Source organism: Cucurbita pepo, chromosome LG13 (assembly GCF_002806865.2).
Source record: "Cucurbita pepo subsp. pepo cultivar mu-cu-16 chromosome LG13, ASM280686v2, whole genome shotgun sequence".
In the NCBI taxonomy this organism is placed as follows: Eukaryota; Viridiplantae; Streptophyta; class Magnoliopsida; order Cucurbitales; family Cucurbitaceae; genus Cucurbita; species Cucurbita pepo.
Genome location: NC_036650.1, coordinates 1001415 through 1020417, shown reverse-complemented (window position 1 = coordinate 1020417; position 19003 = coordinate 1001415). Strand labels below are relative to the sequence as shown.

The 19003-nt window shown below is 35.7% G+C and overlaps 3 protein-coding genes across 4 annotated transcripts; 2 read left to right on the top strand and 1 right to left on the bottom strand.

The window, feature by feature from the left end:
* Nucleotides 1-1078: 1078 nt before the first annotated feature.
* Nucleotides 1079-3538, top strand: LOC111809377 (BTB/POZ domain-containing protein At1g63850-like). Its single transcript, XM_023695827.1, has 2 exons — nt 1079-2234; nt 2315-3538. Exons 1-2 carry the CDS (start codon nt 1257-1259, stop codon nt 3275-3277), a joined length of 1941 nt encoding a protein of 646 aa, XP_023551595.1. The 5' UTR covers nt 1079-1256; the 3' UTR covers nt 3278-3538.
* Nucleotides 3539-10069: 6531 nt separating this feature from the next.
* LOC111809079 (homeobox protein BEL1 homolog) lies at nt 10070-13258 on the top strand. 2 transcript variants are annotated; one of them, XM_023695422.1, is made up of 6 exons: nt 10070-10292; nt 10377-10623; nt 10731-11344; nt 11498-11880; nt 12055-12115; nt 12278-13258. In XM_023695422.1, the coding sequence occupies exons 3-6, from the start codon at nt 10802-10804 to the stop codon at nt 13013-13015; spliced, it is 1725 nt and encodes a 574-aa protein (XP_023551190.1). In that variant the 5' UTR covers nt 10070-10292; nt 10377-10623; nt 10731-10801; the 3' UTR covers nt 13016-13258. The 2 variants fall into 2 exon arrangements, with proteins under 2 accessions (XP_023551190.1, XP_023551191.1); XM_023695423.1 differs by lacking the exon at nt 10377-10623.
* Nucleotides 13259-14358: 1100 nt separating this feature from the next.
* LOC111808947 lies at nt 14359-17757 on the bottom strand. Its single transcript, XM_023695197.1, has 3 exons — nt 16533-17757; nt 14679-15227; nt 14359-14594 (listed from the first exon to the last, which is right to left on the bottom strand). Exons 1-3 carry the CDS (start codon nt 17436-17438, stop codon nt 14493-14495), a joined length of 1557 nt encoding a protein of 518 aa, XP_023550965.1. The 5' UTR covers nt 17439-17757; the 3' UTR covers nt 14359-14492.
* Between the last annotated feature and the right edge of the window lie 1246 nt (nt 17758-19003).

Below are 19003 nucleotides of genomic sequence, written 5' to 3'. Positions count from 1 at the left end.
TTTTTTTTAAAAAAAAAAAAAAAAAAAAAATGTCAACTCCAAATTTATATTAATTTAAATATATTTGTTAAGAACTCTTTTAAAATTCATTTTACGCATTAAAAATTTAAAAGGCCCTAGTCCATTGGGTTAGGGTTGAAAGAAGTACTAATGGGCTTGGGCCGCTTTTAGGACTAAAGTAATGGACCTGGCCCAAATCAAGCCCACCATTGTTAGAAGCGGGTCAATCTAACCAATCGAGCCATGCGGAAAATAGGGTTACAATCCAACTCTATTAACTGAACCCATCCTTAACTGAAATGTTAGTGATACATTGTGTGACTGGTAAATATTTTATTAATATAACATGTACTATTTTATAAAAATTGACAATCTAACCTAAGTCGATAGAATAATAATTATGTTGGATTATAAACTCTATTTAGGTTGCTTGGTCAGCAATTCATTCGGGATTAGTCTAAAAAAATTTAAAACCAACCCAACCCATATACACGTTTACCATTATAAATATAAGTTAATCTTAATATATTATTCATATAAGTCATTATATATATATAAAAAGTGAAAAAAAAAAGTAAGTAAAATAAATTTTATAAAAAGAATAGAAACAAAATAATATCTTATTCACTATTCAACTTTTTGTAAGGTAAATAAAAATAAATAAATAAATATTAAAATATTATTTCAGTTTACATGTTTTTTTTTTTTGTCATCATGTTTTTTTGACATGCGTGGTTCCACTCATTTCTTTTAATTTTCATTATACCTTCAATTTTTTTAAAAAGAGATTCCAACCACACACCCTATTAGAGAATGATGTTGCGTTTATAATTAAGAAATACTATCCCGTACCCTATTAAGAAATGATTATGCGTTTATAGTCACGAAATACTATCTCCATTAACGAGGCATTTTAAGAGAGGAGCCCAAGGTAGAGGAGAGCTTTTGGAGAGTCTGTTAATGATTAGGGCAACAAAGGAAGAGAATGTTAGGAAATCCGTATGTTTGACGAAGCCATTAAAGCTGGTGGGGGCTATCTGCCATTGTTAAGGAATGAACCTTTTCTTCTTCTTCTTCTTTGATCCCTAGTTCCCTATATAGACTGTTGTTGTCTTCTCTTGTATTTACTGTCTCAGCTCATTCTCCATTGTTCTGTCTTTTTCTTATCTCTCTCGTTTCCACCGCCGTTGTTAATTTCTATGTTCCCTTAATTTAACTCTTTTTCATTAATTCGCGCAAGCCTATGCTACTTATCAATGGCTGTGCCCGCATCCACAACACCTACCACCAACAACGCTTCTACAAATTCCAATCAACCCACCAAGCTCAAGCGCCGAAAGTGCAGGGAAATCGCTGTTTCCTCTTCTTCTGCCAATTCCTCTTCTGGGTTTTCGGTTTCTTCTCATCCAACCCTCGATCGCTCTGTTGTGATCGTTTCTTCTGAGGATTCCTGGTGTTTTCCTGCTTCCAAACCCTCTGTAACCCCTCCTGTTCTTCCTCCTCCGCCGCCTCCGCCGCCGTCGCAATCGCATCGGGGGGTTACTTCTCCTACACCCACTAACGGGAATCGAGCATCGGATTCGGTGATCTCCTCGTCTGCTTTCCGGGTTCCGGTAATGGACTTCTCCGGTGCGGCGTTTAACGGTCATTCTGGATCCACCCATGACTCTTTCCCTTCTGGGTTTTCGAAGTTCAACTCTGCTCTTACCGCCGGTCTTTTGAACCCAATGTCGCCGCCGCCGTCCACCGATAAAACCCGATCGAGTCCGACCCTTTTTGAAATGATGGCCAATGAGCCTGATATTCACTCGAGAACTTCTCAGATCCCTTCTCACAGCTCCTCTGTTTTGGTTCATAAGAATCAAATTCCTGTGGAGGACAAGCAGGGTTTGATGATGCAGAGGATTTCTGAGATTTTGGGATCTCGTAGCCCTGGAAATCAGTTCAATGACGCCTCTAGCAGTGATATTCAGCTCACATTGAGCTCTAAGGATGGGATTAGCGTTTGGATCAACGTTCATCGACAAATTCTCATAGCTCACAGTCGATTTTTTGCATCGAAGCTCTCGGAACGATGGGCGAAACAACAGCAGTCGACATCTCCATACATTGTGGAGATAGCTGATTGTGATGATATTGAAGTGTACATTCAAACCTTGAAATTAATGTATTGTAGAGATCTCAGGAAGAGACTGATGAAAGAAGATGTTCCCAAGATTCTTGGAATTTTAAAGGTATGAGGCTTTTGCTGTTTCATTGATGAATCAATTCACAATGTATGATAATTGCTATGTTCGTGGCATTGGCGTTTTAGGTTTCGGCTGCGATCGGGTTTGATGTCGGCGTGTTATCATGTTTGGAGTACTTGGAAGCCGCCCCGTGGGCCGAGGAGGAAGAAGAGAAGGTGGCTTCACTGTTATCTGAGCTTCATCTTGAAGGTGTTGCAGCAGGGGAAGTTCTAAAGAGGGTATCAACTGAAGCTACTGGACTTGAAGATGACAATGGCAATGGCAATGGCAATGGCAATGACAATGAAGAATTACTGCTCAAACTTCTACATGTCGTTCTCGAGGGAAAAGACGAGAAGGCGAGGCGCGAGATGAAAGGATTAGTTTCAAAGATGCTTCGTGAGAGTTCATCGCCGAACGACCTTCGAAAAGAATCCTTGTATGCAGCCTGTGATGCTTGTCTGCAGCTGCTGTGCCATCACTTCATGCGAGCGGTCGGGTCGGACTTTGCCGGTGTCGGGGAGATTGCTAAGCAGGCTGATAATTTGCATTGGATTTTAGATATCTTGATTGACAGACAGATAGCTGAAGATTTCTTAAGAACATGGGCATCTCAGTGTGAATTGTCAGCTGCTCACTCTAAGGTGCCTGCCGTTCACCGATTCGAGATCAGCCGAGTTACTGCTCGGTTACTCGTCGGGATCGGAAAAGGCCAACTTCTGGCTCCTAAAGATGTGAGATATCAGCTTTTACAGACCTGGTTGGTGCCATTTTATGATGATTTTGGCTGGATGAGAAGAGCATCAAGAGGCTTTGATCGCCACTTGATTGAGGATGGCCTAAGCAATACAATACTCACTCTACCTTTAGCTTGGCAACAAGACATATTGCTAGCTTGGTTCAATAGATTCATAAATTCAGGCGAAGATTGCCCGAATATACAACGAGGGTTCGAAGTTTGGTGGAGAAGGGCTTTCTCGAGACGCAAAGGTGAACAGGAACGACCTCGACCAATCCGAATCGCCACCCCATCGGCACAGAATTCATGAAGTGCTGCTATACTATACTGTTAAAAGTACAGAAAACTTCGTTCTTTCTTCGATCACTTGAGGCCTCATTCCTTGGTATTGGTTGGTTAGGATCTTAATTCGTCGTGTTTCGATATCTTGTTGACCGTTTATCGAGCATCACTGTTCGTATGAATCTATAAGTTATACCTGAAAAGTCATTGAGTTATTGTTGGAAAGCTCTTATTTATTTGTATTGAAGATCAAGTCATATCTATCTGAGGATTGTTCTGTTCTGTTTTATTGATCAAATGTTTAGAATGCTGGCTTAGTTGGAGATATCTAAATGGCTTATTTGTTCGACTCTGTGGTTCCTGTCGATATTTGCTCGTGAAACATTATATTACTTGAAGCTTCACTCTTGCAAGCCCAAAGAGGACAATATCGGCTAGCGGTGGACTTTGACGATTACAAATGGTATCATAACTAGATACTGGGCAGGCTGTTAGCAAGGACGCTGGGTCCTGGAAGGGAGTGGATTGTGAGATCTCATATCAGTTAGAGAGGGGAACAAAACATTATTTATAAAGGCGTGGGCATTTTAACTTTGAGGGGAAGTCTAAAAGGGAAAACCTCAAAAAGGACCATATCTACTAGTTAGCGGTGAGCTTGGATCGTTACAATATCAGAGATATCAAGCGATCTCGAAGATGGTGTTTGCTGCATTTTTGGTGAAAGAACATTGTGCTAATTGTTCCTTTCCTCTTCTGCCAAAAGGTTTGGTTTATTCCATTTGGAGCATATTTAGACATGAACACAGACAAGGAAGGTATAAGCTTAGTTGCAGGTTTTGTTGCTTTAGCAGAGAGAATAGTTTATAACTCCTCTTTCAAGCTTCAATTCTCCTCTCTTGCTTGCTTTTGTCGTAAACAACAAGCAATGCTCGTTTATGCTCGTGTATTGTGTCACAATCGCAGTATTTTGAGACTGGTCAAGCAATTGTGCGGCACTTACTCTCACTTTCGAGTAAGTCAGTAAACTAAAGCTTGAACTTTTGTTGGTACAGGCGATCTATACTCAAGCCTTTGGCCTACTCTCGAAAAATAGTTTTGGAAAACCGAGTGAAAGAAGGTTTTAGAAAACGTTTTGAGAAGCAAGATTATAGGTTAGCAAGCAATAAGAGACAACAACATTTATAACATATAACTCAGGTAACTCAGGTACGAAGAATTAATGACTAGTCACATCCCGTACAAAATTTACTACAAGGGTTTGGTACAGGTATACATCCTGGATAAGCATGACTGTGATACTGCAGTCTAAGACTGTGATTTGACTGTGATACTATGTGATACTATGCAGTTTAAGACTGTGATACTATGCCTTGACTTAAGACTGTGATACTATGCCTTGACTATGAACCTATGAACCATGGTGAAAGTCTCTCGCCATGTTAAAAATAGTAGCATAATTTAAAATTTTAATTTTTATGGAAATTTATTTTAAAAAATAATAATAATTATCGTACAATAATACTTTATAAGATTTTGGTATCTTGGAAACTGGGCCTCAGTGGGCTTAGATGGATCCAAGACTAACATCCAGCGGCCTAATGGGCTTATATATGAGTCCAGTACGAGAGGCAGTATTTACAGATTATCATTTCCAATTTCTAGAAATAAAATTGTTTTATAACCATTATTTATTTTAATGGAGAAATAAAAATAAACCATTAAAAATTACATTTTCAATAATTAAAATTTTATTTTTAAGAGAAAATCAAATAAGTAATTATGAAATTAAATAAATATATATAATTGTCTCGTATGAAAAAAAAAATTAAATTAACTACAATTAAAAGTATGGATTTATAAATTGAAGCCTCATGTTTATCTTTCTCCCATAAAATAGGAGAAAAAAAAAAAAAAGAATTCTTTTGAGTGTTCCCTTAAAGTGTAACACCAATTTCAATTCATATATTTAAGTCAAAATCAATGGAAATCATATTTTAAACATAAAAAATAAAAATAAAACTTTAATTTCATGGGAATTTTCCAAATTAAACCAAACAAATCCTCGCTAAAATAAAATTTAATGTAAGTCTTCTAATTAAATTAATTATCTATTGACTTCGAGAATATTATTCTTTAATTTAGAGATTTTATTTATTAACAAATTACGACTCACTTCGTATTTTAATTTAAAATTTAGTGTTTAAATTGAACGGTTAAACTATCTGTATATAAAGTTAATTAATGGTCATTTCTTTGGTTATTTTATTTAAAAATATGTATTTAATTTTGAAATAATCAATATTCACATCATATAAAAATGAATATTATATTACCATGTCCCTAATAAGATGAAAAAAGTTGGAAGTTAAAAAAATAATTAAAATATGGAGTGAAAATTATTAAATGAATATTCCACGTAGACATTTATAAATTAGCCTTGCCTTTCTCAAACGAAACGTTTGTTTTTGTCGTTTTCTTTGACTTTTGTAGTGTCGGTGAGTCACCTTTCGTGGGAGCTAGGGTGGTTTTATTTTTCTTTCTATTTTATTATAATATTCCTTTAATTTATTTTATATATCCTTTTTTTTTTTTTTAATGTTTATTCTTCTGTCAATTATTTTATTTCTCACACGTGTTTTCTCCTATCCTACCCTACGTCATTTTCTTTTTTCTCTATTATTTATTATTATTATTTATTTATTTATTTTTAACAAATATGCCTCACTCTAAATAAATTATAAATTATAACACTCCATTTTTACTAGTTGACCCAACATAAAATTATTTTATTATAATTATTTTTATTCGATGTAGTTTCAATTCATGCCTATTTTAATTTGTTCTCGAACGGTATCTTATCGAGAAAGATTCCTACTCTGATACTGATGCCTATTTTAATTTTTTCTCAAACTGTATCTTACTGAGAGAGATTCCTACTCTGATACCAGATGTAAAAACTCATGCCCAGTATTTACATTAAGATTTAATATTTGATGTCTCGACATTTATTTGCATATTTCGCAATATGACAATATTATTTATTTGTGAAAATTACTGAGTTAATTTGTTTTTACTGACATTTTTTTAAAAAAAAAATTTCTAAAAAGTCATCCAAAGTGAAAACAGGAGTATTCCGGTGAATATAGGCCGTTGATTTTAGAGGACAATCTCATGGGAGGTGGGGGCCACTAGTAAATGGTGTGAGTGGCCCACATTTACGAAGTGTGATGACGTGGCAACTCTAAATGTTGCAAATTAAAAGAATAAAATTCAAACTATTAGACATGTCAATTCCGTGCCTATCGAACCTAGTCGAGACCCGAAGTCTTCTTCGTCTTCATCTCTATCGCTATATAATTTTTAAAATTCTTCACTTATTTTTGCAGACGTCAAAGGTAGAGATCTGATCCCAGAAGAAATCTACACCTCGATCTGAATGAAAATTCACTCGAGAATTTAATTTAAATGTATTCTTATCTGCCAAATAAAATAAATTAAATTTGAGTCGCTCGGTTAAGGGTAATTTTGTAAATATATGCTTAATTTCTTAAGAAAACTATATCATATCGAACATCCAATTCTTCAAAGTCCCAATCAAATTTAAAAAATTCAATAAATTGCTCAACAAATTTCTTCTTTCAACCTACTAAAACTAGTTTTAGGGTTTCATTAAAAAGAAATTCTCGTTTATTTACGAAACAAACCTAAAAGCTTCTAGAAGGTGTTCGGTCGTTCTAATTTCTCATTTTTCGTTTCTTATTTTCCAAAAATATTTCTAAATCATTTTGTAGACAGTTTTAGAAGCAATAAAACCACCAATTTTTCTAGGCCAAAAAACCCCCGTTTTTTCTCAAAACCCTAAAACGAACCTGAAATATAATTAAAACGTCGATAGTATAGCCTATTCTAATATAAGTAGAGCAAAAGAGTTTAAATTTTATTGGTCGAGCCATTATTACTAAGAGTATCATAGGTATAGTTAAGAAATGAAACGTGAAACGTTGCTATCATTCATTAAAAATCAAGTCGAGTTTAACATAATTAAATAAGACATTAAGTCACTTAGGATGATTAATTTAGTGATTAGTATAGGTTAATGATGATTATATGGTTTTAATTAGCATTGAATATACCCTATCAATTTCAAACAATCTCCACAAAACCCTAATTACATTAATTAAACTCTTGATTAGAAATAGGACGGTGACAAGCTCGAGATTCTAGCGTCCATTAACATCGGTAAGAGGTCTAGAGCCTTGCAGAAGCTCGTTTTGAATGGGGGTACGGAATGCGAGTTGAAACGCTCGTGAACGAATCTTGCAAACCAATAATTACTCAAACCCTATAAAGAATAACGTTATCCCGGGACGGAAAAAGAGTATTCGAATTTTTTGGATAAGAAAGATCTGATGTTTTCGAGTTGGGTTAGACGAAAAAAAATGGAAAATTGGAATAATTTAAAAAGATTTGAATAAATGGGTTGGGGGAAAATATTGATCCCAAAATGGAACTCCTGGTCAGAACAAAAATGAATGAAAGGAGGGTTTATAGCAAAGCTGCCTGCCTTCTATAAAGTAAACTAGAATGGTCCATGCGAAAAAAAAAAAAATAATAATAATAATAATATCAACGCTAAATTAATAAAGATATTTATCGTCAGATATATATTATTTATGGAATATATCTTAATATTATTTTTTTTAGTATTTGATTTTTAATATTTAATTATAAATAACTAAAATATTAAAATAAATATTTATTATTATTTAGATGAATTATAAATAAATAAATAAATAAAATATTAAAATATGTTTTTGGAACAAAAGGAAAGAAGGACCATCCTACGTAGTAACAAGTTTCGAATTGTGAGAAAAGCTGTTCAATTTTCTTTAGTTTTCGTGTCAGTACGCTGCTGCACAGGATTATACCCTCTTTCTCTCTCTTATTATTGTTCTTGTTTTTTTTAAGGTTAAATTATTTTATTTCTCAAATTTTAAATTTCACGTGACATAAAATATATATCATTGGTTAAGAGTTCAGACGTTTGAATTTTAAAAAAATGTTTAAAATGTTGTATTGTATTTTTTTTGTTTTTTTAATATTTTACGATGTTTGAATAAATGAGAGGTATATATATGAACTCGTGCTTTCATTTTTTTGTGGCTGAATTAAGAATTTTAAAATTACATGTGTTCGGGTTTGGAGTAATTTTATTTTGATTAACTTTATTATCCAGTATATGAATGGAGACAAAATATGGTCTGTAATTGAGTATTTAATTTATTGTTATTTTAAAAATGTGGGATTTCTAAATTGCGCCGAGAGTAGGATGGCGTAGGTTAGTAGAAATGATGACGTAATGGGCATAGGGGAGAAATTAGTAAACGGCGGAGAAAGGTTGGGTTTAATAGGACCACATGCTTTTGCACACAAAAATTTATTCCCTTTTCCACTCTCTCTCTCCGCGCGTACACCACACTCCTTTTGATTTTCGATAAAAATACAAATTTTAATATAAAAAAATACTAATAATTATATGGTTTTAAAAAGTATAAAACTTTTTTCAAAATTAAATTTATTATTGTGTTTTTATCTTTTTTTTCAAAACTATTTTATTTATAATTAGAATAATATTTCCTAATTTTATTAGAAAATAATAATTTCAAAATATATATATATATATATTTTTTACAAGTGTACGATATCAAGTTTTAATATTAAAAAATCGAGTAGTATCGAGAGGCTGTTTATTGTATTTTCAGTGTCATGGATTAAAAGACAAATTATTCACGAAACATTTAAAAAAAATATGAAACAAGGATTCATGACGTCGAGCGATGCTGATGGGTCGTGACAATAGCATTGAAACGGTGTTCGTACGATACTTAATTTTGCTTTTAATTTTAGCTCTTTATTTAATTGTTAATTAATTTTAAATATGACTGGGAGAAAATTATGTAAGGTAAGACCAACATCCAAGCAATAGTTCCCATAATGACGTGGCAGACATTTGTTCCACGGCAATTTATTATATGCTCATAAATTGATATAATAAAATTAACTAGCCATAACATGCCAAAATAAATGTACGTTAAATTATAAATTTAATTTTTAAATTTTTTCCATCCAAATTATCTAATAAATGTCTAGATTTTTAATTTTGTGTGAAATAAATTTCTCAATTTTTTAAAATAATTAATAATTACTTAATTTTATGTTTATAAAGTTTTTCAACGTTCCTCCCTATTTTCTATTGTATGACCGTATTAAAAATTTATATAATTTTATTAAAATTATTTAATTGAGAATAATTATTAATATTAATTACAAAAATAAATCCAAAAACTATATTAAATAATTTGACTTATTAAAATTAAACAAACTATATATATAATATTTTCAAGCTATTTTATTTTCTTTCTTTCGTATTTGTTTAAGGGAGCGCTTCGATCTCTCAAATTATATGTGAATTTTTTTAACGAAAAGTGATGATTTTCCCGTAAATAGAGGTCAAGCCAATAGACCCTACTTGATCGGTACATATTCATTTGATTTACTCTAAATCTCAGACGGTTCTTCTTTAGCTTCGTCGGTCCATTCTAATTGTTCACTCTTGCTGACTATTCCACCGAGACTATATTCTGAGACATCTTATTCTCATATATGGCTCGGAAAAAGTTTAAAGATTTATAAGGTACCGAGACGGGTGGGTCGGGGAGCGCGTGGAGTGGAGTTTGGGGTATAATATTTGGAAGAGAGGGGAATTGGGTGGGGGGGAAGGGGTTTAATAGAGGCATTAAATGAGAATTAGATGGCCATGACAGGACCACCTCATCCCCTCTCCTCTCCTCTCTTCCCTTCCCACAGTCCCTCATTTTGGGAACATTTCTCTCTCTCTCTGTAAATCTCTCCCAATCTCTCCCAATCTCTCTGAAAAAGCCTGCCCACATCTCCCTTGTTCTTCCATTGAATCCATGGAATTTCACCATTGGAGATCGTAACAATGGCGGCTCCTTCACTTTCTCTCTCTACTTCTTCATAAAGTAATCATCTTTTTTATTTTTATTATTTTTTTTTAATAATAATAAAAAAAAAAAACATTAATGATTCTCTGTCTTTGTTTCTAGGAACCCTATTTTCGACCAATTTATCCCTTTCTGAATTCGCCCATTAACACAAAAACAACCAAAAACAACAGATTTTCAGAGCAGAGGAGAGAGAAAAGTGTTGTAAGAGTACAACCCATGATCATCATCGTTATTATTATTATACCTCTTTCTCTCCCAATTCACTTCACAAATTAGAAACCACCCCCACAAAGATTCCTCCACCGTCGCCGCCGCCTACGCCGCCGCCGTCCTCCTCCTTATATGGGTTTCTTCTCTTCTCTCTCTACACTCGATAAAAATTGAAACTTTTTTCTACCCAATACCTTAAATCCATGAATTCAAGTGGGTTTAATTTTGTTTTGGTTTTTGCAGCTTAGATCCCAAGAAAAAAGGAACGACAAGAAGCTGTCGGATTTGAAACAAACCCTTTTTCTTTTTAGTTCATGGCTGGAGAAGACAAATCAAACGAGATGGTTGTTGGTGGATTTTATTACAATTCCAACCAGATCCAACCCGGATTTGGATCCAGCACCGAACCGGCGGAGATGTTCAATTTGCAAGTGAACAACGAGTCTGGCGGCGGCGGCGATGATGAGTTTCATCACCACTTGATGGTGGTTGGGCCTTGGGGGACGGCGGCGGCGGCTGATTCGTCGTTGAGATGTGTGTTTCCATGTGAAGCAAACGAGAGACCAAGCCATGGCCTTTCTTTGTCTCTTAGTTCCACTAATCCTTCTTCTATTGGCTTACAATCCTTTGAATTAAGAACCCAACAATCATCTTTGGCCATATTTCAGCTTCGAAACTCCAAATTCTTGGCCCCAACTCAAGAGCTTCTTTATGAGTTTTGTAGCCTTGAAATCACCAATGATATGAACAATAGGCACCAAAACCAAGCCATTTCTTCTACCAACTCCTCTCTTCAATCGCTTGATTTCATGGAATTGCAAAAGAGAAAAACCAAGCTTTTTTCCTTGCTTGAAGAGGTAAAATTACATAACCGCCCTTTACTTCAAATGGGTCGGAGTAAAAATCCAAACTTTAAATTCCTATGGGCCGCTCGGGGCGTTTAGTTGAGTTATGAACTCTGAAGTTGATAAATCGGTATCTGGGTACTTAAAAAGATTTGATCTTTGTAGGTTGAAAGAAGGTATAGGCATTATTGCGAGCAAATGAAGGCGGTGGTGGCGTCGTTCGAAGCGGTGGCCGGGAATGGGGCGGCGAGGGTGTACTCGGCGTTGGCATCGAAAGCGATGTCGAAGCATTTTAGGAGCCTAAAAGATGGAATTGTGGGGCAAATTCAAGCCACAAAAAAGGCAATGGGAGAAAAGGATCCAATTGCACCTGGTACCACAAGAGGAGAAACGCCAAGGCTTAGAGTGATTGATCAAGCCTTAAGGCAACAAAGAGCTTTCCATCAAATCAGTGTCATGGAAAGCCATCCTTGGCGCCCTCAACGTGGCCTCCCCGAGCGTTCTGTCTCGGTTCTTCGTGCTTGGCTTTTCGAACACTTTCTTCACCCGTAATGACTCTCTCGCTTCATACTTTAAGTTTCGAGTACTCGATCGAACAATTTTGGTATCAAAATCGAAGCTGTTTGATCAAGTACTCGAATTTTTTGGATGCATGGTTAACTTATAAGACGTTTAATTCTATATTTAAATCTCTTCGATTAATGTTGTCGGAACTTTTGTAGATACCCTAGCGATGTGGATAAACACATTTTATCTCGCCAAACTGGTCTCTCAAGAAGCCAGGCAAGTCCCAAGACAATTCTTAGAAAACCCCACATTTTTTTTAATGATTTGATGAATTATAAGCGTTTAAACCTCATTTTTATGAAATGGGTAATGATTAGATTTGGTTTTTGTTGTCTTGGGATGTTTGTCTTGTGATGTTTTTGTTTGTCATTGGTTTAGGTGTCGAATTGGTTCATTAATGCGAGGGTGAGGCTGTGGAAGCCAATGGTGGAGGAGATGTATTTAGAGGAAACAAAGGAACAAGTAGAAGAAATTGATAACACCAACTTCAACAACATGAACAACAATGGCAACAACTCTTTCGACGGGATGATGGATTTCGACGACGAGATCGACGGTCAACGATCGATCCCGACGGGGGTGGAGGATCGGAAGCCGACGTCGGACCAACTCCTAAGAATAGATTCGGAAGGTCTCTCTTCGATCATCTCTAATAACTCAGAGAAGAATGATTCAAGAGCCATGAAAGCCATGCAAAACCATCAAGGGCAACACGTCCACAACAACCATAACCATACCTTTGGGCGGATTGCTACCGATGCATTCGGCATGGTGGAGCTCGACTTCTCGTCCTACAACCACGATAGCTGCGGAGTTTCCTCGTACCTCAACAACAACAATCAACATTTCAACAACGGGAGTAGTAGCAGTGTGTCGTTGACATTAGGGTTACAACAACATGCAGCAGGCGGGAAGAACGTCAGCGAAGGTGTGAGCATCGCCTTCTCACCAGTGACATCAGCCGCAACAGCGACTCAAAGCTCCATTTTCTTCACAAGAGATCATATCGAAGAATGCCAACCAGTTCAATATTCTCTTTTAGATGGAGAAACGACTCAGAATCTTCCTTATAGAAACTTGATGGGTGCTCAATTGCTTCATGATTTGGCCGGGTAATGACCTCGAAATCAGCCGAAAAGATCAAATGGGTCAGCCGAAAACTATGATTTTTTAGGTATAGGAAACCGAATAGCTTCAAATACTCCAATACATAATATACATAAAGCCTTATTATATACTTGGGAGAGGGCTAGATTATTAATTATTGCTACTTGTTTCACTCTTTATTTCTCCATCTCATTCTAAGCTTCAAAAATGGTGTTATTCTTTCAGTTCAATATCATTTATCTTTGCATTTAGTATTGAATGTGTGGTGGAGATATATTAGATGCATTTGTGGAAGAGAGTTGAATAGTCGGAACAACTTTCAGTCGGGTTATCAGTAAATAACTTTTCAATTTGAGCATAGTTCAGTTATAAGATATCAATTCTCGTTCTAAACGTTAACAGTTTGATCTCTGCTAGGAATCACGACCGTTTACAATGGTATGATATTGTCTACTTTGAGCATAAGTAGTTATGACTTTACTTTTGGTTTCGGTAGAAAAGCCTCATAGTAATGGATATAGTATTCTTCACTTTAAACCCGTGATCTTTCACTTAATTAGCCACTGTGGGACTCCTCTCCAACAATTCTCCACTCGAACAAAGTATACCATGAGCCTCCCCTAAGGCCTGTGGAGCCCTTGAACAAAGTACACCTTTTGTTGGATACTTAAGTCCGTTTTTTACTACACTTTTGAGGCATGACTGGATTAAACCCACAAACATCAAGCAATGATAAATGGGCTTTTAACAAATACAAAAGCCCAGTTTAAAGCTCACCACATTTTAAAACCGTGATGCTGACAACGATATGTACGGTCAAAACAGATAATATTTGCTAGCAGTGAGTTTGAGCTGATATAAATGGTACCACAGCTAGACACCGAATGGCGTTCCACCGAGAATGCTAGACCCACAAGGGATGGATTGTGAGATCCTAGCTAGTGATGGGATTGAGCTATTACAAATGGTACCAGAGTCAGATACCGAGTGTGTTAGGATGCGGAACCCACAAAGGGTGGATTGTGAGATCTCAACTAGTAGTAGGCTTGGGCTATTACAAATGGTACCAGAGCCAGATACCGAGTGATGTTTCAGCGAGGAGACCCATAAGGAGTGGATTGTGAGATCCCGGCTAGTGGTGGGCTAGGGCTATTACAAATGGTGCCAGAGCCAGATACCGAGTGGTGTTCCAGCGAGGACGCTGGACCCACATGGTGTTCCACTAAGGACACTAGATCCCAAGCGGGTGAATTGTGAGATCCCACGTTGGTTGGCTAGTGGTGGGCTTGAACTGTTACAAATGGTACCAGAGTCAGGCACGAGGGGGTGTTCACGTTGTTTTACATACTAAATTAGTGAAAATTGTACAATAATTTAGATAAAATTATATATAAAGTAATGGAATACAGCCTTAATTTGTATATTCAAATACATAGAAAAAATTATGAAAAAAGAAAAGAAAATAAAAAAGATGAATCTCCATTAATTAAACTTCACTGATTTCACCTTCTCTGCATATTCCAACTTCCACCATCATCGTCTTCTTCTCCTTTGATTTCATCACTCTGCAACAGTTTCTCCTCGGAGACTGCAAAAAACACAACACAACCATAATCATTCCCAAAAGCTTTCAAACACCATTTTTAATGTCTTTTTTATACAAACTACTTACTCTGTCCCACAACTTCGGGTCTGCCTTCTTCACCACCTTGACGATGTCGATGCGACCTGGGTTCGGGCTCTTCCACTTGCACGACGGCTGTGTCACTCGGTGTCGAGTATACTTGCTGACCGTCTGCCCTGTCGTCGAGTTCATTTGTGCAGCAGCATTGGACAAGTAAAACACGAATGCCTTCTGGCATGGATTTCGACTGACGGGTCGGGTGTTGAATGCATAGGCTTTGTAATCAGCGCGACGATACCAATTGAGGAATGTTCTAGCTGGCATTTCGACTTCACGCGGCGATAGGATGCCACGGAAGATTTGGACGGCGAAGCCCCACGAGACGGAAATGGTCCAAGTGTTGGATTTGTGGTAGCATATGGATTGTTGCATTAGACCTGCTGAATCGAGCTTCATTGGAATTGAAAGACGTTGGAGAGCTTGGAGACGTGTGACGTTGGGGAAGATCGGCTCGACTATGTCGAGGTGGTGAAGCGACACGAATGGCGCGATCGGGTGGGCAGCGAGCAGGCCGAATAGGTTCCCGTAGACATCGTACTGATAGGATCATTCAATTAAATTTCAAAATACAAACACAAGATTCAAATTACAAACATTGTCAATAATTACAACAACCAAATAAGAAATTCAAAACATTTTTACGATTGTTTTCAAAGTTTCCACTACTCCAGTTGAAAAGGTGAGTGGGGACCACGCAATCAACGACACGTGTCACTACACAACAAACTTTAATATTATGACAGGTCTTGTCTTTTCGACAAGGTGGGTCCCACACTATACCGACAAGCAAATACTAGATCTTCGGTGACTTTTATGTTTTATTTTTTAGTATTTAAAAATTTCACCCATTTTCGCCCAACTGAAAAAACACCCTAAATTTTATTTATCATTTATTCTATTTTAATACTACATTTTAAATTCAAAATTGATATATAATTGAGAATTTTTCAAGGTTTCCTAAAGTTTTAAAACGAGTCTATTTAAGAGAGTTTTTCATATCTTTATTATCTCACAATCCACTCTCTTGAGGGCCAGCGTTTCGCTACTCGGAAGAGATTTCCATACCCTAATAATATTACAATCCACCTCTTTAAGGACCAGTGTCTTTGCTATTCGGGAGAGGTTTCCATACCCTAATAATCTCACAATCCACCCCCCTTGAGGGCCAGCGTCTTTACTACTCGGGAGATGTTTCTATACCCTTATAATCTCACAATCCTCTGGCACATTGCCTGACTAGTACACAAAACTACAAAACTTCGTTAACAGAGAAACCTCTTTCCATCCCTTCCACAATTGGTCTTTGCTTCTAACTTCTAGAACCTATTCTTAAGTAGGTCATAATTAAAAAATAAAAATAAAATAAAAAAATAAAAAATAAATAAAGAAAAACTCTACCCAAAAATTCCATGAAATCCTAAATTTAAGTCAAATTTCAATTAATTATTTATCAAAATTCTAAATTCCTCATTCTTAAATAGAGATTTCTACACCTAAATCAAGCGAAAGCTATGAATTTCTTGCAGGAATCGAAATGAAGATTCGACATTGCCATAGAAAGAGACCGTTCGTCTCGGTGTCTGGTGTCTCTTTAGTTAGTGTCTCTTCAGCGAACGAGAAAATTTAAACAAGGCTTCTCTGTTTAAAAAAAGATTTTTTTTAAAAAAAAAAAAAAATTTAAAAAAAATTTAAAAAAAGTGAGGAGATGACTAGCTAACCACCCGCCCTAACTCGGGCCATCCACAGCGAATTTTGCTTCCAGAAAATGTCGGTAACAAAATGGAACCACCAAAACCAGGAACGAACAAACAAACCCAAACCAGAATTTAGTTAAAATCATACCTGGTGAAATCCGAGTTCCTTACTCAGTGGAACGCCCAGCTCCGCCATACAAGCCTGCATCCGGTCATCGGACCCGTACAATCCGGGGTACCTCTGTATACACCGATCCTGCATTTTCACTAAAGCCTTCGCCAACGGGTAGCTAATGGCAAACCCACCGCCGCCGTACGCCATTGAATACGAGAAGTATATGTTCTGCAAATGGCTCTCCGACAGGCTTCCGATGTAATGGAATTGCGTATGGTCATATTTCCTCAAAACCCTAACCAAATTCTCGGTCACGAAAACGGTGTCGTCATCGCCCATTACAAACCACCGCACGTCTTTCAAACCCAAACGGAATGTTTCCGACACGATTCGCGAGATCCGAATCGCCGATCGATGCCCCTGTTTGTTCTTATACGCAAACTTGGAGGTATCGCCGGAGATTCTAATCGGCGGGAGGTCATTGGAATCCTCATCGGTTTTCACTTTCCGGTCCAACCAAACCGTCCCCCTCATCTCCTCCGGTTTGAACCAAAGCTTGATGTACTCCTTCCTCTGTTTCCACAGCTTCGCCGACGCAGCGATTCCGAATACGACATGTTGAATCTCCGTCCGATTGGTAGTGGGTAATGTCTGTATTGGGGGCGGAAGTGAAATTGCGTCATCGGCGGTGAGATTGAGGAGTGAATGTATGGCGGTGGCGGTGGCGGAGGAGGAGGCGGAGAATGATTGAAGGTCGGAACAGGGGCGGGAGGAGGAGAGGAGTTTGAGAGAATAAATGAAGTAAGTGAAAGAGAGTAAGAAGATTAGATACAAGAGAAGCTTAGAGGAGGCTCTGGACGGAGAATTGAAGGCGGCAATGCGGTTGTTTCCGGCGGGATTCTTCATCGGATCCCAGAACACTTTCTCTGAATCTTTCATTTCTGAAAATGAAGAAGAAGAATCGGGTGATCGGAAAATCCCAATCGGACCCTTTAAACAATGCGGATTGAAAATGAAGGAATTTAAGAGATTTGCAGAGAAAAAAGAGTAAAGGCGATGAAGAAGGGCGGTCTTGTGAGTGACAGAGGAGGCGAAGGGATCACAGAGCTTTTTGGGTTTTGTGTAAAATTGGACGGTTGAGATAATTAATAGGCCCAGATCGAGCAACGAGATGAGGAGGGGATTAATCGGACGGTGGAGAATTGTGGGATGACTGATGAGGGCGTCGTAGAGGATAATTTTGCACTCTGTATTTTACGCGGTTCTTCAATAGACTGGACTGGTTTACCTGTGGGGTCCACCTTTTGGCCTCTATTTACTCTTTTTTTAATTATTTTAGATATTAAAAAATTCTATAAATCATAACAACCCTATTTCAGGGGTGAAAATATTTAGATTTTGTTGAATATTTTAATTATTAATTTTAAAAATTCGTTTTTATTTACGATATATTTATTTTAATTTAATTTAGTTTTAATATTTATATTTTTATTATTTATTCTTCTACCCCTCTTTAAAATAATTTTCAATTAAAATATATATTAAACGGTAAATCTTAATTAACTTTCTAAAAATAAATAAATAAATATTTTATAAATTAACATTTTTAAATTTTTTTTTACAATAATTAAGTTCTGTCTAAAAATGTTCTAACGTTTTAAATTTTATTGGTATTTTTATAAAATTGAAATTTCAAAAATTTTAATCATTTTCCTTTAATCAAAATTATTTATTTTCATTTAAATGAATTGGGTTTTAGGAGATTGTTGATTTTATTTTTTATGAAAATTTAAAGTGAAAAAAAAAATTATTTATTTTTATTTTTGAGAATAAATTTCCACACAATATATTAATGAGACAGCTAAAAATGCATTTTTATAGCTTTTTATTATTTCCTTTTGGAGTCATTTCATTTGATTTAAAATTAAAATTCAATAATAAAGTTAATTATTCACTAATTCAAATTAAGATATTAATATTTCAGGGAAATCTTAAATTAGTATATTATTAGGGAGGCACTAAATTATGTTTCAAATGACAGAATTATTCCCTAATTTTAATTATTAGAAGGATAAAATTTAATTAGTAAAAGTAGATATTGGTTGGTCTTAATTAATTTTTTTTTTCATTATTTATTAATTTTAAAAAATATATGTTCAATTAATTAATGCATTTCTAAAAAGAGAAAAAAACAATTTTTATTTGGATTCTTTTTATTAAATTAATTTATCGTTACCTATCCAATATAATACCCTATAAATTTAGGTCGTATTTTTGGATATAATAATACCGGCTTAAGGTAATTAAGAGAAAAATCAATATTAATTACGAGAAAATGACTTTTTAATCCAGTTAAATAACTGTTTAACTTAAAAGTGAAATTAATAGACTACCATAAATTTAATTATATTATTGTTTTAACAATATTTAGGGTAGGAATTATATATATATATATACATATATATATATATATATATATATATATATATATATATATATATATA

What these genes read in the sequence shown, in the direction of transcription:
- LOC111809079 (XM_023695423.1), top strand. Translation starts at nt 10,802, where the DNA reads ATGGCTGGAGAAGACAAATCAAACGAGATGGTTGTTGGTGGATTTTAT. An exon ending in TTTTTTCCTTGCTTGAAGAG is followed by an intron (nt 11,345 to 11,497) that starts GTAAAATTACAT and finishes TGATCTTTGTAG; the next exon opens with GTTGAAAGAAGGTATAGGCA. An exon ending in TTCGAACACTTTCTTCACCC is followed by an intron (nt 11,881 to 12,054) that starts GTAATGACTCTC and finishes GAACTTTTGTAG; the next exon opens with ATACCCTAGCGATGTGGATA.
- LOC111809377 (XM_023695827.1), top strand. Translation starts at nt 1,257, where the DNA reads ATGGCTGTGCCCGCATCCACAACACCTACCACCAACAACGCTTCTACA. An exon ending in AGATTCTTGGAATTTTAAAG is followed by an intron (nt 2,235 to 2,314) that starts GTATGAGGCTTT and finishes TTGGCGTTTTAG; the next exon opens with GTTTCGGCTGCGATCGGGTT.
- LOC111808947 (XM_023695197.1), bottom strand. Translation starts at nt 17,438, where the DNA reads ATGAAAGATTCAGAGAAAGTGTTCTGGGATCCGATGAAGAATCCCGCC. An exon ending in AGGAACTCGGATTTCACCAG is followed by an intron (nt 15,228 to 16,532) that starts GTATGATTTTAA and finishes TGATCCTATCAG; the next exon opens with TACGATGTCTACGGGAACCT. An exon ending in ACCCGAAGTTGTGGGACAGA is followed by an intron (nt 14,595 to 14,678) that starts GTAAGTAGTTTG and finishes TGTTTTTTGCAG; the next exon opens with TCTCCGAGGAGAAACTGTTG.